The sequence below is a fragment of the Pseudopipra pipra genome, chromosome 1 (genome assembly GCF_036250125.1).
Source record: "Pseudopipra pipra isolate bDixPip1 chromosome 1, bDixPip1.hap1, whole genome shotgun sequence".
Lineage (NCBI taxonomy): Eukaryota > Metazoa > Chordata > Aves > Passeriformes > Pipridae > Pseudopipra > Pseudopipra pipra.
In genome coordinates, this window is record NC_087549.1 from 112,605,642 (window position 1) to 112,633,335 (window position 27,694).

The 27,694-nt window shown below is 41.3% G+C and overlaps 1 protein-coding gene across 7 annotated transcripts; it reads right to left on the reverse strand.

The window, feature by feature from the left end:
* Positions 1-1,284: 1,284 nt before the first annotated feature.
* Positions 1,285-27,693, reverse strand: NOD1 (nucleotide binding oligomerization domain containing 1). 7 transcript variants are annotated; one of them, XM_064671915.1, is made up of 14 exons: positions 24,649-27,549; positions 24,391-24,483; positions 20,558-20,609; positions 19,659-19,997; positions 17,642-17,816; positions 15,022-16,825; positions 12,885-12,968; positions 11,757-11,840; positions 10,146-10,229; positions 8,045-8,128; positions 5,898-5,981; positions 5,199-5,282; positions 3,054-3,137; positions 1,285-1,639 (listed from the first exon to the last, which is right to left on the reverse strand). In XM_064671915.1, exons 4-14 carry the CDS (start codon positions 19,872-19,874, stop codon positions 1,567-1,569), a joined length of 2,856 nt encoding a protein of 951 aa, XP_064527985.1. In that variant the 5' UTR covers positions 19,875-19,997; positions 20,558-20,609; positions 24,391-24,483; positions 24,649-27,549; the 3' UTR covers positions 1,285-1,566. The 7 variants fall into 7 exon arrangements, 6 of the variants coding, with proteins under 6 accessions (XP_064527985.1, XP_064527995.1, XP_064527977.1 ...); XM_064671925.1 differs by lacking the exons at positions 24,391-24,483; positions 24,649-27,549 and adding an exon at positions 27,572-27,693; XM_064671907.1 differs by having other exon boundaries at positions 24,391-27,549.
* Between the last annotated feature and the right edge of the window lies 1 nt (position 27,694).

Below are 27,694 nucleotides of genomic sequence, written 5' to 3' on the forward strand. Positions count from 1 at the left end.
AAATGTGTTAGGGAGCTGAAGGGAATAGACAGAATGGGAAGGCTGGGAAAGGTCAGCTACCATGTAGGAAATGGAGAAGCTATGATCTATAAAGCAAGCCTTTTCTCATCATTTCTTTCATGAGGCAGATTTGGGACATGGGAAGGTGAGGGTTCATTGGTTTGGCATTTTAACTGGAGATTCTTCTTCCAGCCTACCAAGATTTTGTGGGTTAGTCAGCTACTGGAGAATTGTTTCTCAAAGTTCTGGCAGGTGGTAACACAGGAGAAGGAAGGAAAATGGCTCATGCTTTTCCATTTTAGGTTCCTACACCATGGGGTAGTTTGAATTTACAAAACATGCCTAATTCCACCCCCCCCAAAAAAAAAGAAAAAATCCAATACCTCACTCCTTTGCAAACTGATTTCTTTTAAGAGCATCTAAAGTCACACTCCCTAAAAAATAATTATTTGGGGGGGGATAATGTTTTCTTGCCAGTCCTTATTATTACTACCTGCCTCTTGCCTTGCTCTTTCCCCTAATTCAAGCTTAGACTAAAAGCTTTCCAAGCAAATCTCAATCCTTCTTTGTGCTTACATGTTGCTGGGAGAAGGGATTTTTACTTGATGCTAGTGATTGTCAATTGTCCTTCCTCCCCACTGAACCTGGGCAACGTAATATTGGTGTATTGCCACCATCATAGTGTCTAGGCCAAGAGCCAAGGCAATGAACAGCCTGCTAATTAATTTTTCACATTTATCTCCAGACCCCCTCCCCAGAACAAACACTGTGAAAACAGGAGGTAGCCGTTTCCATGCAGCCCTCTGGAAATTTTAAGCAAAAGTGGTTTACTGACAGTTTTATGGTTTTGCAGTGAAGGCAGTAAGGACTTCTGGTTGTATAAAAGAAAATGGATTGCCTTCAATATGGAAAAAAAGATTACTGAAAGTAACCTGAGCCTGATGTATCCGTTTCTACTCCCCCCAAAAAAACCCAAATGAAAAAAAAGCGCAATGTCTACAATGCTGCCTGTAGTCAGTGGAGAAACAGAGGCCTAATTTCTAGGCAGGAGGAAGGTATTCATGTTGAAAACATTCATACCAACAGTATAGATACTGTTTCCAGTAAAGCTACAGATATTAATTTTCAGTTCTGAGGCAGGTAATACTGTGAGCTGGTGGAATTTGTGCATCTTGCACCCTTTCTTGCATATATATATGTGTGTGTGCGTATATTTATGGATATAAATAAGTTAGAAATTATTTACATCACTGTACAGAATAAAACTAAACTCAGTTATCAAAATGCATATAACAGTGGATTTACTCTGTTAACACTTTGCATTTCATCTTCAAAGCACTGTACAAACATTAATTATTTACCCAGGCAACTTCCCACTCACCAAAAGGATTAGGAATAACAAGCAGGATAAGGGATGGAGCTGAGGGAGAGCAGCATGTTCATAAAAAGGCAGCTAATCATGTATGTCTCTCCTGCCATGAGCCCTGTAGATTTCTACCTTTATAAACTCTGTGGTCCAAGTGTAGGAGTAACCTTTGTTAAATGAACTTGGCAAAATGTCCTCATTCAAAAGCAAATGATCCGTTCTTCATTTTCAAAAGCTTTGGACTCTTCTTGGCTTATCAGGTTCCCATTCAAACTGGAGGGGAAAAATAAAAGGGATGTGAAAGTAAGGTAGTGACTTGCCCATCTTCTATTTTTCCAAGGCTTTGGAGCAGAGATCACAGGTTTGCAATGCTGTGTGAGCTGCACGCTTCTCAAAGGCATGCAGCTGGGAACTGGCATCAGACAGGCCGGCTACAGCACTGCTGTTCCCACTGCACGTACAGGGAACAAGGCTCCTCCTTCAGAAATAAAAACAGAACGCACACATAAACTCCAGTAACTAAACTCGGTGTTGGAAACCCATCTGTTTGCATTTCAGCAAGCACCATATAGCTGACAAAGGTTCTTATCATGCAGTGGGCTAGTTTGAAGAAATTTAAATAGTCCTCAGAGCATTTTGTGTCTTCCCTGACAACAGGGGAAGAAAACTCTGTGAAGTGCTCAGGCATTATTAATGTGAAATGACCAATAGAAAAATCTTCAATTCTGGCTATGTAAAGTGAATCTACACTGATATTTACACCCCTGAAAATAAGCAGCCTGGTTAAGTGCTGCTTACAGAAATGTTGAAATCTATTAAACCATTAGACTTATGAAATTGTTTGGGTTAATGAATGCCTCTGAACAGTCAGGCCAGAATCAAAAGACAGATTTCATTTTGAAGATTTAGAATTATCTGAGTGGGAGTTGATGCCTCTTCTACAGACAAATACTGACAGTGGCTCCAGGGAATACACCAGTCAGACAGTGAGTCATTGTCTTTTTAAGCAAGAATTCAGTGTCCTTTCAGTAAAACAAATATATATATTTAGAAATAAATTTCATATTCAATAATAAAGTAACAGTGCTAAAACCAGCTCAGTTCTATTGACTTCTGAGCTCCCTGAGGTGAAGAAAGGAATGTGGTATTTGGCTTTCTGCCTTAAATGCACACGTGTGACTATGTGATGCCCACCTAATCTAAAACAAACAAATCCTACAAAAAGTTAATCTTCTTGTAGCTTAGCACTTTCAGTGTGTTTGGAGCACCGCCCAAAGAAAATCCAAGCACAAATTCTACAAACCAAATTAGTAATGCTGATTAAATATAACCATCTCATGCTTGTTGGGATTTAGGTCCTGAAAAGCATGAGCACGTTCAGAAGTTTAAAAGTGAAAAAACAGGACAAACAAAACTTGGTCTATAAATTTAGGCCCTGGTTCTGCAAATCCACATGTTCTGCAAATCAGTGGTATGTGAACTAAGAAAACTGCTTGAAATTCATTAAAAAAAAAAAAAGGAAATGTTTAAATGGCAGCAGCTTTTTACCTATTTGAAATCCACAGCTGGAACTACAACCCCTGCCTCACATAAACTTGCTCTGAATTTTTTAGGATGGAAAATAGTAAGGCCAGTAGTGTTTTAAAGGGAAAGTTTACAAGTGAGCCTTTGAGGAAGGGATCTTTACCAGATTTCTTTAATGGTCGTGTTCTCCTTGAGAGCTTCGCTGAGGCACTTCACCCCTTTGGCTGTAATTTGATTCTGTATAAGCCTAAAAAGAAAGCATTTCATGTCAAACTAACATGCAAACTAATTTGCAGCGCAGGCATAACCTACGCTCAACCTGACATCAAGGAGCAAAGCTGTCTGCCACAAGAAGATGGTTATGATTTTATCCAGGAGAATGGTACACAGTATTGGCCAAATGCCCCACATTTGAGTATTAGTCTTTTCCTTTTAATCTTGCATTCTGGAGATACTGAGCTTAATTACACAGCTGACAAATTTCTGCTATGAACTGTTCACTAGTGGTACAAGATTGTGGTATTTGGACTCTCTGAAAGAGACAAACCTCTTAGCTCTTTTTTCTTACTAAAACCACTGTGAGACATTTTTAAGTGATGTACAGAAAATTCTGACTATAGACTCTGTGTAGGCCTAGTGTTTTAGCAGTTATGATCCAGAGGCTGCCAAATCCTCCTGTCTTGTTTATCAAATCAACAAGATCTTTGAAAAATAAAGCACTGATTTTGACTCCAGCATGAGCAGGTGCCAGTCCCAGTGAAGCCAACTTAGCAGCTAAAAATTATGTCTCATCTGAGCTTAGGGAAAAACAAAAGACACATAAAATCCTCAGGTAGCCCAAGTGATGAAGCAGTAGGTAGCTCTTATTAACCACTGTAGACCATCTCCGAGTTAAAAATGAAGAAAGTCTCGTCATCTGCATGAGTATAAAAAGTCTCATCAGTCTATCCTAACTCAATACTCACCTTTCAGTCTACCATGGTGAGCCCCATAGCTGTACCATTCCATGTGACTGGTTGCATGAATCCCTCAGGATTCAGGATGAGGCTGAAAATTGCAGTGTATTGAACAATCTTTCAGGGAGGGAGGGAGGGAGGGAGATAGGTTTTCCCATTAAAGGACTTTCTGCACTTGGTAAATGAATCAAAATGCAAAGGGTTCCAGCAGATTCTTTCAGCTACTGGAAAAAGATTTTTATTCTGCCTCAAGTTCAACTATCTATTTAGGTCACTGCTTTTTGAAGGTATCCAGTGGTGTAACCAACAAAGGAGGATATAAATTTATCTACTGTCAGAAACCCATGGACAATACTGAGAGTCATGGCAAAGACATGTATCTGCTTTGGTTGGGGAAAATTTCGTTATGAATTCAAACCAAACTACTCAGTGAATTATATCTGCAGCTGTGTGCAAAGAAATCAAGCACTTCCCCCCCTCCTTTTTATTTTCAGGGTGATGGGCACCACAGCTTCTGCTGCCTTCAAAAGAGGCTGCAAGTACTTGGCACCCATGACAACCAGCATGCTTCCTAACGGGTGGAAACTAGGATTAATACAGGCAGTGTGCTAGAGTGTGGTTAGCAAAGTCTTCGTAAAGCCTGTAAAGGGACTCCATTTCTTATGTTCTCTTGATTGCTTGAAATGAATGGATGGCTATTTGTTTCAGAGCCCACATCTGCCCAACCCCATTCATCAACAAATTCTTGTGAACCTCTGGATTAGAAAAGCTAACGTTATGTTTTCTTAGAAGTGTAACAAGTCTCATTGTGATTGCTAGAAATAATCCCTGGTTTCCTGGGGATTTGTGCCTTAGAGATGAGTGTATTTCTTGCATGAGTGTATTTCTAGCCCTAGAAGAAAGCATCAGACAAATGCAACATGTATTTAAGTGTCTGTCATGTAAGTTCTTGGTTGAAGGGTAAGAGCTGAGCTAGCTACTTTCATAGTATGATGATAAATAGAAATAATCATAATAACCTTATTCTATTCTAGCTGTCTGGTTATGTCTTTTTTTTTTTTTTTTGAAATCTTTGAGTTTGAGGCCAGTAGTGTTCCCTTAATGAGAGATGAAATCAATCAGTAGTTTGAAAGTTACCAGGACACACAAACAGCTTAAACTTTACCCTCTATAAAAGCAGGTTGAAAATGCTAGACAGTAGCTTTACTAACTTCCTGTTAGAACTGTCTACAACCAGTCAGCTGCATCCAGACCATGGACAGAAAGCTTACTGTGACCTACATAGCCTTGGAAGGTGAAGCTTTAATGTAGTGACTGCCAAAGAGCCTGTGCCACTGTGGAATGTAACTCACCATAAATGCACCAGTTTCTTGTTGACCTTTAGCATCTCTGCAAAGCTCATTGCTGCCTCATCATCCAGCTCGTTTTTAGTCAACCTAAGTGGGAGAAAAAATGTTCACGTAGGATGTAATTACTTTTTGGCCCCCTGTTTTTCCAGCTTGACTGTGACTTAGATTTAGACAGCCAAAGGGCTGTTCCTGCCCTGAGCAATTTGTAAAGGCTGGACACAAAGAGATACTGAAGAGAAGCCCTGGAGGTAAAAAAGACAAGTATCAGATCTTAGTTTCTCTGAGCAATGTTCTAATGATACTTTCTCAAGATGCTTTAGTGTCTAAAAGGTGGAGGAGGTGTAATGGGAAAAGGTAAAGAGGTAGAGACAACTCTTAAGAGGTGCAAAAACTGGGGACAAAGAACTTCAGATGATGGAAATGAGAGAAAAAGGGGAAAGCAAGATGAAGGGAGCAGAGTGAGGCATAACATTAGGTCATTAGAATATGTCCCAAAAGACAGGTGCTGCTGATCCATTACTCATGCCCACATTTTTCCAAAGGGATAACTTATAGCTTGCTGGTAGTGAAAGCATAGCGGATGAGGGAAGGGAGAGAAGAAAGGGAGAATAGCAGGGGTGATGCGATTGGAGGAAATAAAATTAGGCTGCAGTTTTCTCTGGAGAAAGAAGAAGAGGAGAAGGAGACCACACTGTCAAATACCAGAATATTCTCACGGAGTTGTTGTGTTGCATAGCTTCAGCAATACTTTTGCCTCCCTCTGTTGTGATGCCATTGAATGCGAGACTGTGAAATAAAGATACAAATGTGTAAGAAACAGCATTACTTGGCCCTTCCACTGCCAAATACTCGTGAATATCCCGGATGATCTGCTTCCCAGTTGTACAGTTCAGCATTTGTGTGTTTCAAAGGCTCACATACTTTGCAAACCAGTAAGTCCTTATGATTTACAAGTGAGAACAGTTCACGGGCTGCAGCCTGAGTGCAGGTCTATCATAGAGGCCATCAGGTTTGCTGTCAGCAAGTGGTGCTCTTGAGACTGACAGAAGAGTTGCACCCAGTGATTTTGAGAGTCAAGCCTTTTAACAAGGACAAAAAGTTACACTTAGCAGTACATAGGTTTTTACATGCTTTTTTCATCCCAAGTCCCTGTACGAACTGGGCACTTTGTCCTTTCAGTCCTTCAGATGCCCCAATACCTCATTCATCTTCCAAATACAACACCTTCTGCTGTGTATGGAGAGATGAGCTTGTAAATACTTTCCATTACAAACCACAAACATTTCTTAGTCTGCCCTTCATTCTTTGAATAGACATTGGCAAAATCATCCAGTTAAAGTTATGTTCCAGGCTTTCAAAATTCAAAAAGCATCTCCCCTCTCAAAATAATTCAAAGTCTCAAAAAAGGTATAAAATGGAATCAAGTAGAGCAATTACACAAGTATGTATTAGCATGAGTCCCTCCTAGCTTCAGCTGAAACTAGATATTCTCAGTCCATAATGACTGGGTCTAAAAAAGGCAAATAAAATAAACTGAAGCAGTAGGGATTATCTTCCCTTAATCTTCACATAAAGCTACCACTGGTGCTAACTATGAATTCTAATCATGGAGCAAGATTAACCAATGGAAGATAAGAAATAAACCCAAGTGCAAGTACAATACAGAGCAGAGGATTCACATTGCACAAGTGCCAGCAAACCCAAGCTGGAGATAGCACACTTACTCCTCCTTATTTTTTCAAACACATTCATTAGCACATTTGCTCTCTGAGAATCCCTGAGCTCTGATTCAAGTTCAAAATGTTTTCTTTCAAGTCTGATGCGTCTGGATGGATTGTGCAATTATGGGAAGATGACTATTTCAGATGGCTTTTAAGTTCAAATATATTTAGGTCACTGCACCTGTTCAGCTTTTAATTTTTAAATTCGACTACCCACTTGCAGAAACAAGGACAAGACACCAGCTCTGAAATCCCTGGATCTGAAGTGGTAGCAATAAACTCTCCAGAAATCCCCTAACTCTCAGAGTATTTCTAAAGAAACTAGTGCCATGTGCCACCTTGTGGGGAAACTAAGGAGCCTTGTTTGGGCCTTCATTGAGAAGGCCAGTGGACCTGGGAGACAAATGGAAAGGATCGCCCTGAACACAGTGCTCCAGCTGTGTGAAGGGATTCCAAAGGAGCAGCAGCTGCCACAATATGCATCTTTAAATCCCCAGCCAGTATTTGGGAGGAAGGGGATGGACTGTTTAACAGTGCTGACTTCTCCCTTTGCTATACTTCCAACTTCTCCCACGTTAGGGCTTCCAGAAGGCTAGTCTGAGATGCTTCACTGTACTCCAGTGAGAATTAGCAGTAGCACTGAATACGTGGTGTTGTAGCTCCATTGGAGTATACAGGATGAGGCTAAATGTAAGAATGTCCCAGTCCCCATCAAGTTTATCCTCCTAAAAATTAATTTGTTAGAAGCTGCTGCACTTTCGCAATAGGAACTGTTAACACTGAGCTCACTTGGAGCCCGATTCTGTGACATCCTTCTGCTAGTGCTCCCAGATCAAAATGGCACCCACTGACCATGTGCTTTCATAAATGCCAAGAACTCCGTGCAGCATGAGGGGAAGACATGCAGATAGAGGAAAGAATGCCAGTCTTGCAGTATTTTTAACTTGCTTAATGGCTGCACAGGGCTTTTTGACTCAATCTGGACTCTTGCTTGCACCAGAAGCCTCCTGGTTACAGCAAAGGCTGCAATATTAGATGGCATTCCAAGCTCTCAGTTGGTAGGGAGAGTCATTGCTTCAGAGCATGATGGAAAAGCCAACAAGCTCCCTGGTTTCGACAGTGTTTTACCTCACGTTTGTTAACCTGGGGTGGTTCCTCAGGGCCTCTGCAAATGCCTTTGCTCCTTCGTCTCCAACTCGATTACCCCACATCCTAGTCAAGAGAGGAAACCAGGAGATATCAGTTGTGCTGCCCTACTGACTACTGGCATTGCATTCTCCCTTTTTCTCTCCTCTCCCCTCCTCCCTGATTACTTCCCAGTCTTTCAGGATTGTGAGACACCTGGCAGGTACCCTCCCTGCTGAGCCAGGTATGTTCCACTCCCTGCACATCACACCACCAGCCTCTGCTGACTCACCAGTACCCTAAGGCCACAGCACAGAAGCAGCTCTAGGAGACAGTCTGCTGCAGCAGGAGTGCTTTTTGGATCACCTTGCTGCACTGGGAAAACCCTCTGCAGCCCTCTACCCTTATGGGGTAAAGATGCTTTGAGGTCTCGTACAGCGAGCTGATGTGAGAAACACACCAAGTCCTAAATCCTATCATTTTCTGCTCAGTGTTTCCTTCCCATATCCTGGCTGTGATTTTTCTGTTACCTGTTGGGCACAGACTGGCCTTTACACAGTGCAAAGTACAGGTCCCAGAAAGACTCCCAGATGCACAACTGCATGGGGACTCACAGCCAAAAAGGAGATTTTCTGAAGTGAACTACCCTACAGGCTCCTTTTCTCCTTCAAAATAGTCTGGTAAAATGGTTACTGTCACTTCAGCATTATACCCAAGTGACATCTCCTCTCTCAACAGCTGCCAAGAGAAAGATCAAAATTTCACAAAGACAGTACAACACTGGGCTCTTTCACACATTTGTGGAATAGTGTTTCCAATGGCAAAACAAAGCAAAGGTTTAAGAGAAAGTAACATGGTACAAGCTGGGGAGATTTGATCAATGTTTACAAGGAGTATCTGATTAAATTCTTTCTATGCAGACTAACCACTTTGAAAATTCACCCTCTATTATGAGGTTTGAAAGCACCTCTGCTGAGGTCTAAGTCGTTGGATTTTTTACAGAGATCATGGCTTGATGACTCAGAGCCACACTCAGATTGATGGGTAATTAGTTGGCAGCTCTTTTAAAATCAATTGAGCTTTGTGGCATCTAAACACATGGACTTCCAGTAAGTTCCCCAGAATTTCCTTGTCCTTCAGACCCAGTGCAGTTTGCTCTGTAAACGTTGAATATTGAGCTATCCTAAATCCATTTGGAGTGATTATTCCTCCACAGGAGGAAATAGGAGTCCTTCACTGAAATTACAGCAAGTACAGCACAGCAGACCCAGCTGTATGGAAGTGTGCAGGCTGTGCACTGTATTTTGAAATGTTGTAGAACAGAATTAAAGGCCAAAAATCTGATTGTTCAGATCTGATTTTCATATTTCAAGGTTACTATAATTTTCAAAATGGTCAAACAGAGGTTTTAATGCCACGTATTTGAGTATTAAATTTTAAGAAATATGTTCTCCTGTAGAGTGAAAAGAGAAACTGGGATTTGCCAGAAGGGGAAAAAAATAAATAAAATAAAATAAATCAAACCTAGCACCTTTCCCGAGTAAGAGGGCAGGAACTAAAGGTTTAGAGTACGTTCAGACCTACAGTAATAGCAGACTCTCCAGTTAGGGACAGACTAGAGGTGGATGATGTGAATTCCTTTTTATTCTCTCAGCTCACAACTTTATCAGGATGTCATGCAGACGGTTTGACAATGTAACAATGACACTCAATAACTAGGTACAGTGCCAATAGTCATAAAACCACACAGACTTAAAAATAGCCAGGTATCTCTAGAGGACCTGTGTTGCCATAAAGTGGCTATCTTTACACACTGTCCTCTTGTTTGTCTCTCCTTTAAGGCTCTGACAGAGCAGTGAAAAAAACCAACCCAGAAACCAAAACCCAAACCAAACACTGTGAGAACTGAAGAACAACAAAGCAGCTCTCCTTTTCCATGGAAAATATGGCTGTGCTTCTACACTTGTTTGTTCTAATGCTGTTGTTGAGGGGGGAAGGAATAGCAGGAGAAGAGAAGGTAAGAATGAAAAAAGGAATCCTAATGGATTTATAGATGCCCTGCCAAACTCGAGCCCCGAGGTCTGCTCCTTAGCACCAAACTTACCCGATTTCAAACATTGTCTTGCTCTTCTGGATGGCCTGGGCAAGGCACTTCCCTCCTTCACTAGTTATTTTGTTTGCTCCTATTCTGCACAAAATACATGAATTGATGAGGTACATCACTTACAACTGTACAGCTATTAGAACATCAGCTCAGAAAGCCATACAAGTAATTAAGACTAATTAACTCTGGAGGCTAGCTACAGTTATCAAATATTAACCTAGAGCAAAAAAATACTGCAGACACTTGACTTTTGATTAAAAACCAAAATTTTATATTGTCTTTTGCTTATTTTGCATGTCAGTGCTCCAAATCAGAAATATTACAGTAGAATCTTGGATTTGGTGCTCAGTGTGTTAGAAATGAGCTTTAGGAACTGATCCTCAAGGCAAGGACCGTAGACTAGTTTTTAGTATAGTTCATAGTATCAGGAGTTGCTACAGAGCACATGACTTAAGTGCAGCATGTTTCACGATGCCACAGGGAACAGAATATTTCGTGATTGTGTGGTTTCAAGGGAGTCTGCAGCTGACAAGCACAGACTGCGATAATTTCGTGTCTTTCTGTTCTAAGCATGGGCTGTAGGCAGTGGCACAGGTCAATGCAGCAGTGAGTGTCTCTGGCTGGCATTCTACAGAAGGCCTTTTCTATTTTTAGCCTATGTGGATATCAAATGGCTGGAGCTCAAGGAAGGGATAACTGCATATAGATGGATGTAAAGAACAGACCAAACTCCCAAACCCCTCAAGTCACTACACTGACATAAAATTGGCTTGTTTGACTTCAGGCACATGAACATGCACTCTGTCTCAAAATAATTGCTAGGATTACTATGAGAGTTGAAAGTAACCATCTGTCAACACAAGGTTTTTTTGTGAAAGTGAGATTAAATAAGCAAAGCACTGTGTCAAAGCAGCAAAAGAACCAAAGTGCCCTTGGGTTTCAAAACTCTGCAAATATTTCAAGTGTGAAGGATGTGGCTATAGTGGGGTTTCAGATCAAGTTAGTGGTAGAACAAGGACTAGAACTCAAGAGTCCCTGGCTGCCAGTTGCTGCACTCATACCAATAGCTGACATTGCTGCAGTTACCTCTGTTTTCTGCTATGGTCACAATTAAACCATTGGTTAATGATCTACCTTTATGTCAAACCAGTGTTGTGCATGGCCAGATGCTCTTATCTGGGGAAGTTCTAGGAATTAAAGGGAACAACTCACCATGTAAATTTGGGTTGAGCTATGACACCAGCACAGCCTGACTCCAGTGGCCCATGAAAAAGCAGATACTAAGAAGCTTGGTACTAAGGAAATTTCCCTTGGTACAAGGGAATTTGCCTACTGGAAGTGGCAGCAAGGTTCATACACAACTTATGCCTTGCTCAGGTGCTCAGACTGGATTTAGGTAAAGAACAGGTCTCATGCATTCCTTTAACTTACTGCTATATTCCAGAAAAGACTATGGATTCAAGTGTTTCCCCTGCTGCCATCCCCTGCAAAAGAACATACAACTGCAACCTAAATTATATTTTATTTCAAATACAATTTTTGTCTTCTGTCTACTCTCCCTCGCCTTTCAAGTTGCTTTATCTGGAGAAAAGAAAAAAAGATCCAACATACTTAACATATTCCAGGCTTGAACACTCTTCAATTAGTTTTGCAACATATTTGGCTCCGACATCAGTGATTTGATTGCTGTATAAGCTTAAAGAAAAATCACATTGGTAAAAATAGGTTATTCCTGCTGTTAAATATTTAAAACCTGAATATTTTATGATGCACGCATAGCATCTATCTTTTTTCTATGGCTTTGTACATATTCACAGTTGCTTGCATTTCTATTTTGATATATAATTCATATTGTGAAGGGCTGGATAAAAAATACAAGGAGACCAGACTGCAAATCATGAGAAAATATTTATATATTTTTTTAATAATAAATCTCCCCAAGCAAACAAAGCTTCCCTTTATTCCTGTGTTAGTACAGAAATAATATTGCCAGAAGATAAGTCGAAAAAGGAAACACTATAACGTACTTTTGGTCTTTTAAAAGTCATAAAATCCCCTTGTAAATATTACTGAAGATCAGATACCTGAGCAGTTGTACTTACATTAGGGCACTTGAGGAAGAAAGCTATTCTTGGTATTCATGTTCACCTTTCAGAAAGTCATTTTTATGTAGCTACTTAACCAAGAGCTGGCAGTCAGAGCTAACATGCCTTCCAGCTTTAACTTGATTAAGGACTAATTAAGGTCTTGAAAGAAATTGGTACCATGAGCAAGACACATGAAAATCTATGTTCCTGATACTACTCCCTAGCAAGCTCTATCTGCTTTGCATAGTTGAAATAAATCAGTAGAGAAAACAACAGGTCCTAGCTACAAAGCACATGCTCTCTTGCTTGTACTCTCTTTCCCCTCCACATCAGAAGGCTTTAGGTATAAAACTATGATGCCCACACAATTCAGTAACCTGACAGTGGTCTGCACTGTGTCACAGAAGGGTCTGATGTCAGCAGGAGGCCAGCCCATGAGGCAGTGTGATGGGAGACGAAGCTGCGGACCACAGTGAACTGTTACAGGGTGGCAGCTGAATAATTTCTGACACAAAATGCTGCTTTGCTTATGGTCAGTTAACGAGGAGGTAACTGTAGTTTCCACCCCACCTCTGCTGCATTAGTACTGTCAGCATTGGAGTTTTATTTTCTAGTTTCAATATCTAGCATTCTGGTCCGAAATGGTACATACCCCAAGAAAGACACAATTCGGTACTTGGAGAGTTCTTCATACAAGGTCCTTACGCCATGATCTGTGACCTGATTTACACTGAGCCTGGAATGAAGGGAATGAAAAGAAACTTTAAATCAATACAGATTACAAGTGTTCATCACCCATGAGTTAACAAATGACTGAAAGTCTATGCATTTTCCTCTGATATTTTAACAGGTCTGTATTAAAAGCCATTAAGGGAAATGTGAGCTTAGTTTCATATGGCTCACTTCAAAACCAATAAAAACCAGAAAGCTTCAAATCTCCAAGGTAATGCTCTGGAACCTTTCCATAGAACTGAAAACAATAAAACATAGGAAGTCAGACACCAGATAAACATCTCACCTCCTCCTGCGCTTATTGTGATTTCAGGAAGAAAGTCTGCCTAACACCCCAGCAAAATCAAGCTGTGCAGACTACTACTCTTGCAACCTTCTCTCTGAGTACCTAGTGAAAGCCAGGCATCTTGAAAGTCTCAACACATTCAGGCTTCACAGAATAAAGATTGTGAAAAGCCCTGGCCAGAAAATAGAACTGCAGTCCCATGGGTGTGCTAGACATTTCTAATTTTGTTGTCCCAGCTAGACATGAAACAAATCAACGTCAGTCATTCACAGAATAAAAATACTTCTCCTCACAGTTGGGTGGTTTTTTTGTTGTTGTTGTTTTTGTTGCTTTTTTTTGGTAACTTCTCAAGCTTTTTCACCTTGACTAAATGGACAAGTTCAAGTGAAGTATTCCAATTCTGATGAATCACATTTTGTGTGTAAAGCTGTCCCTGTGAAAACATTTTGATCAGCTTTAGTTACTACACAAACAGTAGCTGAACATTCACTGCTGAGAGTCCCTTATCATCAACAACTTCCCTGGCCTTTGCTAGTTAGTAACAGGGTCCCTTTGGAATGCATGAGCACGTAGGAGAAATTAGCCAATTTCTATAGATCAGAACAGTCTGCTTCTTTGACAGGGATAGTTAAGCTGCTGAAACATCGTTTCCTGGACTGCAGAAATTGGTCATTAGAAATGAAAGTCCTAACATCTGAAGATCCATAAAGACAAAAAGGCAACCTAACAGATGAGTTTGGTGCTAGGTATGGTGCTAAGATCATACTGGGTATGGCATAATCACACAATAGGGACAAAGAATGAAAGGCTGGTCTTTTCTTCTTTTTTTTTTGTTTTACATACTTATGCATTTTGCCCAGAAGTTTCCTTATTGTTTTCTCTTGGGAGGCCAGTCAATTTGCAACTAACTGGAAAAAACAAGAGTCACTTGCTTTGATTTAGTCTTAGAGGAAAACAAGGCAGAGCACAGCCAAACAGGAGGAATAAATCCAGTTGTTAAAAAAAATAAATTCTCATGGGCTGAAGGAGCTTTAAAAAATATATATATATGAAGTTCCTGATTTTCTGCACCTAAATGTTTGGACAAATAAGATATAGTTACATAGCACAACCTCAAAAGGTTGGGGGTGAAACAACATGGTCTGTGATGTTAGAGGTGGAGTTAGTTCTCCCTGATCACACCATGTCCTCCTTGATCACAGCCATGTCCTACCTCCACATCACCTCAGGGAAGTATCTCACCTACAGACCTCAGCTACATCTTTTCATGGAGTACTACATGATAGCTTTTTGTTCTGTGAAAGCCAGACATTTTGGCAGGATGGAAAAGCAAGAAATTCAGAGCTTTTGATCATGGGTTACTGTGAGTAGTAGATCCTTTCTTTACCCCATATGACCAAAGGGCAGAGGTAGGCTCAGGCAATCTTCAGATAATGGGGGATGCAATTCTGTTTCCTTTCTTCTCCCCTAAGCACTTTCATAAAAATCCTCTTTTGAGACAAAAGAATTTGAGATGAAGCTGACTAAACCTACAGGTTTAAACAGTCCTGGCTTCTAAGGACTTCTTATCACCCTTTCCATTTCAGTTTCCAAATTCCCAGAGTATCCCTGATCCTATGACTGGATGAATGAAGATTTCAGAAGATCTGCAATTTTAACTTCCAGCAGCAGTAATTCCCACCTTTTTCTACTTCCGAGATCAATTCCTTCAGCTCACCAGTTTGTGAAATTAACCAAGGATAAGAAAGGACCTGCTTACAAAGACTCCTACCTGATCACTGCAAGCTTGCTGAAACAAGGTTGTAGCTGTTTTATTCCATAGTCATTGATGTTGTTGTTGTCCAAATCCAGAGCCAGGCGCTTCCGAAAGTGATGCACCACAAAGGAGATGGCGCTGCAGTCGGCAGCGCAGGCATTGCAGTACGCCAGCTTGATGTAATTGGCGTGCATGCGTTTGGCAGCCATCTTCCCCACCTTCTCACTCTGAGTCTCGTAAAGGCACCTCAGCATCCAAACAAAGTTGGGCTGGACCTGGATCTGATTGTAGCTTGTAAGCCTGGACCGAGTGTAGCCTTTCAGGTGGGATTTCATGCTCCCCCCAAGGTATGTGATGAGTATTTTTCTCTTCCTCTTAAGGACTGCAGGTGAAACTAAATGCCTGAAGAGCTTCTGCTTGGATCCAGAAAGAAGGCCACAAAGAAACATGTTGGTAAAATTAAAGTGTTCCTTATTTCCGAAAGGATCCTCCCCTGCTAGTTGTTTCTTCAGCCAAGGTATGCGAAGGCAAGTAGGCTGGGCAGTCTCAGTGAAAGAGCATTCATTGAAAAACTCAAGTAATTCCTTGGCACCCACTTTCTCCTCAATAACCAAAAACAAAGCTGTGAAAAAAGACTGAAGGGTTACGTGCAAGAACTCATAAGTGGCCTGACTGTCACAACCACTGTAACCTTTAACTGTCCTGAGAAAGCCCAATTGCAAATCTTCTTCAGAGATGTTCGCTGAGGAGACCTCTTCCTGCTCAAAGATAAAGAAGGAGTTCTCCAACCCTTTGTACGCCATTTTACCCAAAGCTAGAAGAGTTTCCTTTCTTGATTTGAACATCTCTGCTTGGCTCCTGATGCTGTTCTTCAGCAAACTTGTTTTCAGAGATCGGTTCAGATGAACTTCAACCATGAGCAAAAATACATCTGTCAGTGTAACAGAACTGTCTGGAAGCTCATGGCTGTCAAGCACGGAATGGAAGTGTTCATAGCATTTAAAGATAATCCAACAAAATAAAGGCACTGAACACAAACTGCAAAGATTGGGGTTAGCTTCCAACTGGTTCAATACCAGTGTTCGTTGCCGCTCATCTTTGAAAAACATAGCGGTGTATTCCTTCAGGTTATTGCTGGAGAAACCACGGAGCAACACTTTCTTTTTAATGATGTTTCTTTGGATCTCAGTTCCTGTCCTCGCTGTAAGAATTTTCTTGGATCCCTTAAGAAGCTTTCCCCTGAGAAGGCTTACCAGCAGTGCCAAGGGGTGAATGGGTTCATGGGGTGAACATATCTCAGGTACACTACTGAGATCAAAGTTGGCATAGATCTCATCAAAGCCATCAAACGTGAAAAGAACTGTATGAGGGAATTGCAAGATGTGATGGAAGACTTCTGTGGGGTCCTGGTCTGGGTAGCAATTATATTTGAAGAGCAGGTCTTTCAAACATATGGCTTCATCTTCCTTAAAGCAACTAAACATCCTACATCGAAAACAGAAGAAAAATTTGGCCCCTATGTCCAATTCTTTTCTGGCCCAAAGGCTTTGTATCTTCTGCAGCAAGATGGATTTTCCAATTCCTGCATCACCACAGACATAAACAGTCTCGCCATCTTCATTAATTAGTCCAAATGTATCATCAAAAAGGGCTTCTAATTGACCCACCTGGCCAAGACTCTCATTGGTAAAACTGACCAGCTCCATAATGCTGTTAGAGTAGATTTCTTCAAGCAGCATTTCCTCCCTCTGAGCGTACGACATAACAAACTTGGAGTCCTGTCCCAGTTCATATCTGAGTTTCTGGCAATACCTGCTAACTAAAAAGACAGTAAACTACTATTAAAAAGCCTATGTAGACGATGGCCCATCTCCTGGGAACTCAGAGTGGGTAATAAGCAAAAGGAATTCTCACGTAAAAACAGTTCTTTGTCAGATTAGTTCTATTTGTGCTGCCATCAGCACTCATTGGGGAAATTCAGGTGCTAATGAAAGGTCACTTGAGTCGCCACTACCTGAAAGCCACTACTGATGCTGCATTGGCTTAAGGGGTTGCTATCTTTCAGCTGAGACTCAAAGCCAAGCCCCTGACCCTTTGTTAAAGGCTGCTTTACTTGCTGCAAAGGCTTGTTCAACTTGTCAGTCACTGATTAGCCTTTTCACTTTATTTATACTCTACCTGCAATTCTATCCTGACTTGTTTGGTCATTTATATTACTGTAAATAGAAGGCATGCATTTTAGAAACCAAGTCCCAGGCACCTCAAAAGATTTTTTTTAAATGACAAAAAAACGAGAGTCTCAGTTATTGTGCAATGTTGGCTTGTGTTTTTATTGCACCAGAAACTTCACTTCAGATGGGGACAAAGTAAGTCTTGTATTTATGTAGTAGGAAAAAACCTCTCAGGAGGAAATAATTTATTTCTGCAGTACCTAAACTCTGACTTTCAGTATAGCTCATCATTTAGGATCACAGAATAACTCAGGTTGGAAGAGACTTCAGAAGATCTCGTCCTACTTCCTGCTGAGAATAGGATCATTTATGACATCAGATGAAGTTATTCTTCTGTCACCTGATTGGAGCTTCCTCCATAGCAAGGTAGTTCTAAGGGAAGGGATAGAGATGTATGACCTTACCTGGATCTGTATTTACCACAGGTTTACTACGAATATTCTCTGAAGGCTCGTAACCTATTGCGTCCAGCCAAGGCTGAAGTTCATAGTAAGCATCAGTGACTTTCTGCAGGACATAGATGAAATATTCTGAAACTTCTTCTCCCTTGCTTTGAACCAAGTCTAGAATTTTGCGAACCTGAAGAAACAGCACGTGAAAGATCGTTGATAACACAGCATTTGATGACGGTAACACTTGTGACTGCTTTAGGATCCCTTCCGGACTGGAGCAGGGGACAAAAATCAAAACTGGTACTTCAAAAACATGAACGCAAAATCTAGCTCTGAATTTGAACCATCAGAGAACTTAATCGCTACTTGTATTTGGATGTTGCAAGAGAGTTGGCTCTGAAGGTCTGAACTTGTAGCTAAATCATATGCTAACCAGAAACAAAACGGATAAATACCACTCCTCAAGAGGGAACCCAAAGGATTTCCTCAGCTTGGCTAGATGGTATATTTTAAATCCTTTGCTGGTTAAAATAAAAAAAGGGAGTGGTTTCTCAATGCCCTAAATTCACCCTCTGTTTCATAAATACTCCAGTCACATTTGGGTTTACCTCAGGATCCATCCAGATCCAGAGCAGGGTAGGCAGAATTCCCCTCTGGATCTTAACGCTGAGCCAAAACTCAACAGCTCTTCCATTTAACACAGTAATTCAATTCTTCAGGCTCTGTCTATACAACGGCCTTGCAGCTGTCACCAAAACTAATGGCTACCAGGCAGTGGCTGGAGCAGTTCAAGACTAAGTGTTACCTCTAGAGGCAAGGTAGAGTGTGATCTCTGTGCACCAAAACATGGCAATCCTAGTACAAGACCCTCCGCAAGACAGAGCAATCATCTGGGGGCACATTTGGAATGTCTGGGTCCCCTTGCTGGAAATGAATGAAGAATTCAGCCCTAAACCACACAGAGGCTTTCCAGAGACTGTGGTCTCTTGTGAGCTTAAAGCAGGGTGAGGTACATGCAGCACAGCAAACACATGGAGCTTTTTCTGACAATTTGTATGCTCTAAAAAGCAATTTTATGCCTTCCAGAGAAGTTCCCACAGAGTCCGCTTCACTTACGCTACTGTGGCCTGCTCTCTGTCTCTGCTTAGACTCCTGATGCATGGCCTCCCCCTCAGCTTTGCTACAACAATCATGCATATTATGCTGAACAATAAGAAATTGAGATAATCATACAGTGTGCATTTATTCAGCTTTGACCCTATACACAGAGTGAGCACTGTGTTACCATTTCAATGTGCCAGCAAGAATGATTATTCTATGAAAATCTGCACTGTTAGTGAAGTCCAAGGTCTCTGAATTTTTTATGATTTGCCTGCCCCTAACTGTGACAGGATTCTGAAGCTGCATGATTGTTTGGTCTGGGAAACAATCTCCTCAGCTGTTTCAAGTTATGATGCAAAGAGCAATTGTGTACATGGCAACTTTCTCCTAATGAAAGACCAGGAAATAATTTTTGCTACTGATGTCCAAAGATGAATTAAAATCCCGAATGTGCCAGGATATATCAATTTTCCATAACATTTACAACACACATAGGTCTTTAAAGAGAAAGGAAGGTGTGCATACAGACAACACAGTCATTAACTTCTAAAACAATATTTAATTCCTGTCCCTCCAAAAGCACGATGATCTGTCCCACAGCATCCTAAAGCAGATTCTCCTTGCAACACTCTAATAACCGTTGTGGACACCTCCTTAGCAGAGTACAAAGCTGCAGCTGGGAGGGACAAAACAGCAATTACCACCTTGCTCATTCTTACAGCTGCCAATGGGCACTACAAGCAGTGCCAGCCATGTTGGAAAGAGATGTGATGGAGACACGCATCCAGAAGGAACGGGATGGGGTAACTCCAAAATAACAAAGGGTAGAAAACACACTACATGTAAAATTGCCAGATAAACCCATAAAACCTGGTGGTAAACCAAAAGAAACCAAAAGCTTCAGTGGCTAGTGAAATAAAAATCACACCTTATCTGCTTGAGTAGGAAACTGGACAGCAATTTCTGCATCTTCAGTGGAGAAGTAGTCGTTCTTAATCAAGTTATCAATCAAACACTGAGTGTTTCGGATTCTACTGACCAGGAGCTCTCGGTGTACCTTCAGCAAAGCAATGAAGGATGGAGGGCTTGCTCCTGGAGGTTTTTTCACAGAAATGTCCAGGTTAGCACAGAGCTGGCCTTCCATAGTTGAGGTAGTGAGAAGCTGCTCCACCAAGCCTCATCTTTGAGAAACTGTCCACTTGCAGTGAGAGGTCAGCTTGGAGTTAAGTTCAGCCGGACAGGATATTTGTCTTTCACATTATCGAGCCTGTAAAACGTAATTGCATAGAACCTCAATTTAAACCTTATCCTACGCACATATACCCTTCAACTAGACATCAAAGAATGCTTCCAACCTTTGAGTAATATCATGACCAACTTTTTAATAAAGTTTCTTCCTTAGGTAATTCCATTTATTTGGCCAGGTTTTGGAAAATAAAATGTCTACAACAGGCAGTCTCTCTTCTGTACCAGTACTTTACTGTAGCTTGCCTCGACAATACCACTGGCATCTGCTTTATTAATTGCCTGTTCTTAGTGCATAATTTAATACTTTTTATTAGCTTTTCATGTTTCAATAGACAAAGGAGGGCATCTGTCCAAACATAATCTGGACAAGGACATAAACGGAATAAAATTATACTTCATAGCAATTAATTTTGTAGGAGGAATTAATTTATAGTAGCAATTAACTCTGGTTTTAGTTCGTTACAACAACAGACCCTGTATTCAGTGTTGACAATATGATACCTGTCCCTGAAAGCAAGGCCTTGTGAACTCTCAGACAGTTCTAGCTAAACTAGGGAAAAGAATTTAGCTTCAGGGCACCTGGTTTGAGAGGCAGTAGTGAGACTGTGGAAAAAACATCGATCAGCTGTTCCTGTTAAGAAAGCAAAGAGTAAAATGCTGTTAACAGTGAAAAGGCTGCTGTAGATTTCAGAGCTAATACACCTCTTAGGGGCACAGAGCACTTCACGACTCCTAAAGCTATTGGTTCTGATGTGTAAAACAGAAAACGTATCATTGCATTGGTTACTCTTATCAAGTTCAGGTGAGCAACTATAAAAGCTAAAAATAATTTTTCAGAATCTGAAAAAGAACAGTGTTACAGAAAGGACTAAAAATAAGTGATTGTCCATATACAGGATCCCACCTCTTATGACACACAAAAATTCTGGACCTCTCCCTGAGCAGGAATTGCACAGAATAACTGAATTCAGAGACTTTTTCCTCATATGATGAACTAGGCCTAGAAAATGGTATCACAACTCACATTCTTTGGGCATACAATGCACCTCCATCTTCATAAAGGGAAGAAACTGCACACAATGCAGCTTCTAATGAAGACACCAATTTAAACTCCGTGGAAACACAATGCCTGACCTCAGACCCTGTATGTACACCTAGAGACTAAACATGGTCCTCTAACTCAGACAGCTACGGGCTCAGGAAACCCTTTAATTGCTGGAGAGACGTTGTTTTGAAAACCATACTCTTCAGCATGAATGCTCTCTCCTTGTCTACAAATACATAGGTGGTGTATGTCCTTATTCTCTACACCATCTCTTGGGAGCTCTTTTTAGATGGCCATTTATTCACATTTTTCTCTACAAGGCAATAAAGCAAGAGGAATCAGGATCAGACTACTCTCTATTGTATTGTTAAAGCAGGATTTTTTTTTAAATTGCAGTTAATATACCATATAGCAGGCATGAATTTATATTGTAATTACAATTCAACAATAAGTTCATTTAGGTACTATTTAGGTACAAACTTGCACATACGATTTCCCATGCAAAGATCAAATTTCTTGCAAGATCACAACTGAATCACCTCCACACAGACAATGAGAATTTGCATGATCAACACAAATTACTGTCATGCTCCAATGACAGTTAAAACATACTCGTGCTTCAAAGGATATCTGGAAGAATATTTTTAGATTTTGATTGCAGTCAGATCAATGAAAACAAAAGATGAAGCCCTTCTTCTACAATTCTGTAAAGGTACTAACTCTGATGCAATAAAATTCTCACAAGACGTTTACAGTGATGGCAAACTCTCCAAACGCTCCCCAGATAAGCTATAACTGATCCCTGCCAGCTCACAGATTCTTCTAGGTGACCTGTTACTGAAACAAACTCATTTCTATGGGTTTTCCATATCAGAAGCTGCAGTCTGCATCAGTAAAGCTTCTCCTGCTTGATGTTGGAGAAAAACACAATTTATGCATGTTCAGACTGCATTTTAGTGATACTACCTATCTACACCCACAACTGCAAGGCAAATTAGCTTAGCTCCTCTGAATTCCTGAGAGGTCCTAACTTATGGTTGCTGACCTGCACAGATGCAGATAACTGCATTAAGAGTTGGGCTCTCCAAAGACTGCCAGAGCAGGCAAACCTCCAGCACAACTGCTTTGGATCACATCCAGCTCCAAAACTGGCAAAACTCTTTCAAACAAATGGAATGTAACCAAGTGATCTGACTTTCTTACCACTTCAGTAACTGACTGCATCTACTCAGACAAATCAACCTTTCATTACGCCATCCATATGACCCACCCGATGAAGAGACCGATTTCTGAGTCACTCAGCTTCCCAGAAGCCACGCTGGCACATCTCTTTGTTCCAGAAAGTTCATTCTATGAACGAACTCTACCATGAAGGTCAAACAATGTTGAAAACATCATTTACCCTAAAGATTTTGCAGGTTTTTAGTTAAAGAGACAGAGTCACCTTAAAATATGCAATAGAAATATTGACCCTTCTCTTTCAAGATACTGCATCTGCCCAAAATCCCCCAATTACTTTGGCTGTTCTAGGACCACGTTATTCTAATGCATTTTCTTTCTTCCTACTTTGTGAGAAGAACTGAGACAAACATTCAGAAAACCATAAGAATGAACCAAAGCTCTGTCATGTGTACAAAACAAATAGAAGTGTTTTCTTCACTCTTTCAGTTCCATCTAAAAAGAGGGTAAAAAAAGAAAGAAGAAATACAGCAGCAGGACAGAACATGGAAAATACAGAATGATCAGAACATCTCAAAGATGTCTGCCCTGCATCTAAGTTCAAGTCAGTACAAAACCTGGTTGCAGCTGGAAGGGGTGTGCATACATATGCTGCAGGACAGAGCATGTTCCCTTTCACACAGGGTGATCTGCAGGAGAGTGAAGAAACAAGAAAGCAGTCAACAAGGTGTGTGTGTATATGTATATGTATATGTATATGTATATGTATATGTATATGTATATGTATATGTATATGTATATGTATATGTATATGTATATGTATATGTATATGTATATGTATATGTATATGTATATGTATATGTATATGTATATGTATGTATAGAGAGTAAGGCTAAACATTGAGGAGAAAAGGAGAAAGAGGAAAAATGCCAAGCAGGGAAGTCAGAACCAGCAATATGAATTCTGTGTACAATGACCTATTCAGTGATATTTTCAGTGACAATATTAAGGCAAAAATACACACCACCCAGTACTGGAGTACATTGTACTTTTCATCAGTCCTTTTTAATAAGAAAAAATGGAAATTTCCACCATCCATAGACTAAGAAAATGCCATATCAGATGAACAGCTGAACACCTTAATCAGTGCTGGAACAGAGGCAGGTATGTGTATGTTTGTAGCAAAATGTATCAGCTCTATGAAGAAACTTCAGACTACTCAGACTAAAGAAAACACAAAAATTTTCTACAATAGCAGTTCCAGGAGCAACAGCATCTAAAAGTTCTTCCTGATCATCATAAGAAATATGCTTGTTCTTTTAGAGAAGCACACTGACTGTAAGCTTCTGACATATATATGATTCTGTTTTGCTAGGGCGTGGTTTTTTTTCATTGTTGGTTTTGTTTTTATTGTTTGGTTGGGGGGTTTCTTTGATTTTTTGTGTTCTGGGAGGGGGTTGTTTGTTTCTTTGGTTTTGTTTGTTTGGGTTTTGTTTTGTTTTTTAAACATGAGGCCAATGTGTGACACCACGAGTTCTCCAGCTTATCTGCAAGTGCTTCACCTCTTTTTCTGCAAAGAGTCCCAGCTTCCATAGTGCTTTAACATGAGTTTTTTCAGTAAGGGATCAGAAGGATACAAAGTACTAAGTCTCTTGTTAAAGGATATGTTGGTGTTACAATGCTAGGTTATACATCTAGTATGTTTAAAGGTAAATGCTTATGCAGCTTATAAATAGGCATTGAAAACATTTCCTTGGCAGAGTGCATACGGTATTCTTTGCCTTATCTTAGGCACTCCAGATGCTGGATTCAATTCCAGTGCAATTCTTGTGACTGATATTGCATCAGTCATGGGGATGCTGTTAAAAAAGACCGAGACATACACCAATGTGAGACACATCAGTGCACCGATCAAGGTCTAAGAACATCCACTATTGAGAACTACTGCCTTATTTCTGGAACTGTTCCATTTCTGAAATGGCTAAAATGTATAAAATAATTTTTCTGAAAGCCACCTTAAGGCTTTCAGAAAAGGTAAGGACAGATCACCTGCTCTAACAGCAATAGCTTGTGAACACATCTATTTAGAGAAATGAGCAAGAGAAAGGGAAAGATTTGCAAGCTTGGTAGAGTAGCTGAAACAGCAAAACACCTAAAGGAGAATGGAGACAGACAAGAGAGATGATACCTGAGCGAGGAGGGGGTCTAATATGGGGAGATAGCATGAGAAACACTCATGGGGAAAAGCCTCCAATCTGGGCACAGAATGGACTTCTTGCTTCTGAGAGGAAAAATAAAAAACAATTACTTACTCAAGAGGCTGCCAATGATGTTGGAGAGGCAATTCAGTTAGCCCTTTTGAGGACAGCAATGTCGGTCAGGTGAAGAAGACAGGAAACAGAGTAGAGGAGATTAAAAAGAACCAGAGAGCAGAGTGCTTACTCACCAGCTGCAAAGGCAAAGAAGGGCCTTGACCAAATGAAGTGTTGATGGGGTTTGAAGTGATGTGAGAAGCAACATCAAGTGTGGCAAGAGATGCATATCATAAACCTGCTTAACTGAGAATAACAAAGAGGAAGCAAGATAGGGGGCATGCCAGGGATAAGGAGGGAAATGAAAAAGGGAAATGAAATTTGTCACAGTAAGAGGTACGGTAAAAGCACCCCTTCTTACAAGCAAGATTTCATATAACCATGTGAATAAGCTGCAGTGGTGATGGCCTCTTCATGAAGGCACTGGCACATTTATCTAGTGTTCCTTCTGAGTTCCCTCTATTCTCAGCATTGTGCAAGCATATATACCTTCTATCTTTCCTGGCCCTGCCCCCCTAACATCCTCTTTTCACAAAGCTCTCTTGTTCTTCTTCTAAGAAAACTGCTATGCTTGTTCAACTTCCAGTGCTGCTAGCCCCCTGGCAGCAAAAAATATGCTGGTTTATCACAACAAGGTCTTATCAAAGGTAAATGCTGTAGATAAAGAGGCTGAAGGATCTTATAGAATAGCTAAAAAACAATTCCACTTCTGGGTCAACTAGGGAATTGACTCCTTATTGTGCTGGCTGCTCCCAAGGAGATTGTGTAGGATGAAGCAGTAAAGGCAATACAAGGAGCAAATTAGTAAACAACTCTCTCTTAAAGAAGTTGATTTAAGACCAAACTAGAAGATATCTGAAGAGCTGAAAACTCAGTTAATAATACTTCTTCTGTAGTCTTGCTATTCTGATGAAAACGGTTCCTCCAATTGATACATGAAATAAAGTCCTATGCTACTTACCTAGGTATCTGCAGCCAGTAGCTGGAATATCTTCAGGATTTTCACAGCACCTTGTAGCCAGCTCTGGCTGGACAACAGTGAAGCACACACACAGAAACCTCAGTGCCAGTCCAGGGCTAGTGGAGTCCCTGTTGACATAGCCTTCTGTCTGCAGTATTCAAAATGCAATTATTCTTTGAGAGGTAGCTGTATGAAAACAGTGCTCCATTTCATATGAAAGTCTGTGCCCTTTGTGTCTCCAAGTCAGATTTGTTTCCTGAGAAAAGCTATTTTACAGTGACAGCTCCCCCACTGCAGAGTCATTATAGCAAGAGGAGGAATGAAGACTTTGCCATGCTTGGTAATCTGGACTCTGTCAGGTCAGTCTAAACTCAACCTTTTGCTATCACTGGGAGAGACAGAAGAGAGGCTGATTTTCCACATCTTATTTCATGTGTGCCACAGCAGTCAGTCTTTGACTATAACAACTGAATAAGACACAATCTATTTCTACACAGCAGCTCTCACTTTTAGAAGAACTTCAGCTATTTTACTATTTTACTTTTACCAGTAAAACATGAAGAGATTAGAGGCAAATGGGCACATTAAAAGTCTGCATGCTCTGATTAGAAGCAATGCAATGCATTTCCCAAGGGTATTAAAAAATCAGCCTTTTACTTTTATAGTAAAAATGGTGCACTGGTAGAGCTTGTACAGAGTCCCTGTACTGATCTTAAATTATTCTATTTCTGTGAGTTAAAGCACACTCATCATACCCTAGTTCACAATCTCTGTGTAACTATCATCACTGATGCTAAACGTCAATAAATGGCCCTGGGAGCCATATGTTAGCATCACGTCAGTGTAAATCCATTACAGTTCGTGTGATCTTGCATTGCTCTGGGGTCACAGAGATCAGCGTCTTTCAATGGGTTTTTTCCTCCCTCCCCTCTCTCTCTCCTCTGACTGTAGCATAAGCTTTAGTAGCCATCCCTAGGTATTTGAAGAGCAACAGATATAAAAGAAGAAATTCTTGCTGCCTCCAACTGGTAAAATGACAAGCTCTTCTTTAAAAGGCACAGGCTTTGACAGAAATATTTGTATCCCTCACAGGTTTTGTTACTACATATTGTAACAGATTACTTTGTATAGAAACAGAACTTTATATACAGTGCTTGGATGCATTAACAAGCCCCTGCCAAAGAGATTTTATGTGGTTTCCTGATAACTCCTTTCTGGTGCGAAAATTTCAATAAATAATGAGAAGCCACTACTAAAAAGGAAAGAAATTTTCTCTAACCAGAGAACTCTTGGGGATTTTTTTTTTTAAGAGATAGAGGAGGAAGGGGCAACTCACTGGTGTCTATAAAAGTGGAACCGCTTTTCTACTGTTACTTACTATTTTCACATTCAACCAGCAGTGAATTCTACCACGAAAGTTGCAATTGATGGAATCACGGCATTGATGGAATCATGGCCATGCCACGGGCTCCCCGCAGCCACGGGGCACCTCCCTGCCCAGTTGAATCGCTCCCTCCTCCCTCAAAGCACTGGAGCCTAAACGACTCCCGCGTGAGTCAGCGCATGGATTCGGGGAAGTTAATGGCTTACTTTACCCAATTACCGTCACTCACGGGGAAAGCGAGGCGGCGCAAGAGCAGGAGGATCCCACCTCCTCCGCCCGTGGGATCTCGCCACCCTTCCCCACCAGCCCTCAGGAACACCACATCCCCACCAGCCTCTGGAACACCATTTATTCCAGGTAGCGCTGCTGGGTTTTTGTACGAAGCCGTCGTTCCCCTGGCCGAGTTGCTGCGGGCGCTGCTCCTCGTGCCCCCTCCCCGCTCCCTGCGAAACACTGCCTGCCGCCTCCTTCCCCCGCGGGAGGAACCGTCCGGAGGAAACGGAAAGGATCCCTCAAATTTTCAGTTCAGGAGCGGGAGCCGTCGGGGCGCAGCCCTTTCCCTCCCACCTCGCAAGCCTTTCACGCGGTAACGCAAACTTTGGTTTACAGAAAGCAGAAAGTTGGGCTCGCACCCTCCATCCCTGTCCCGGCACGGCCGCTGACCCGCAGCCCAGCGACCCTCCTGCGCCCCCGGCCCTTCCCCGGCACTCACCGCGGCGGCGAAGGGACGGCGGCGCGGGGAGCAGCGGGGCGGCGGCCAGCCCACGGCTGCTTCCCTGCTTCCCACCACTCCCGCCCCACACACGGTCTCTCCGCCCCGGCGGGAAGCGGCTCC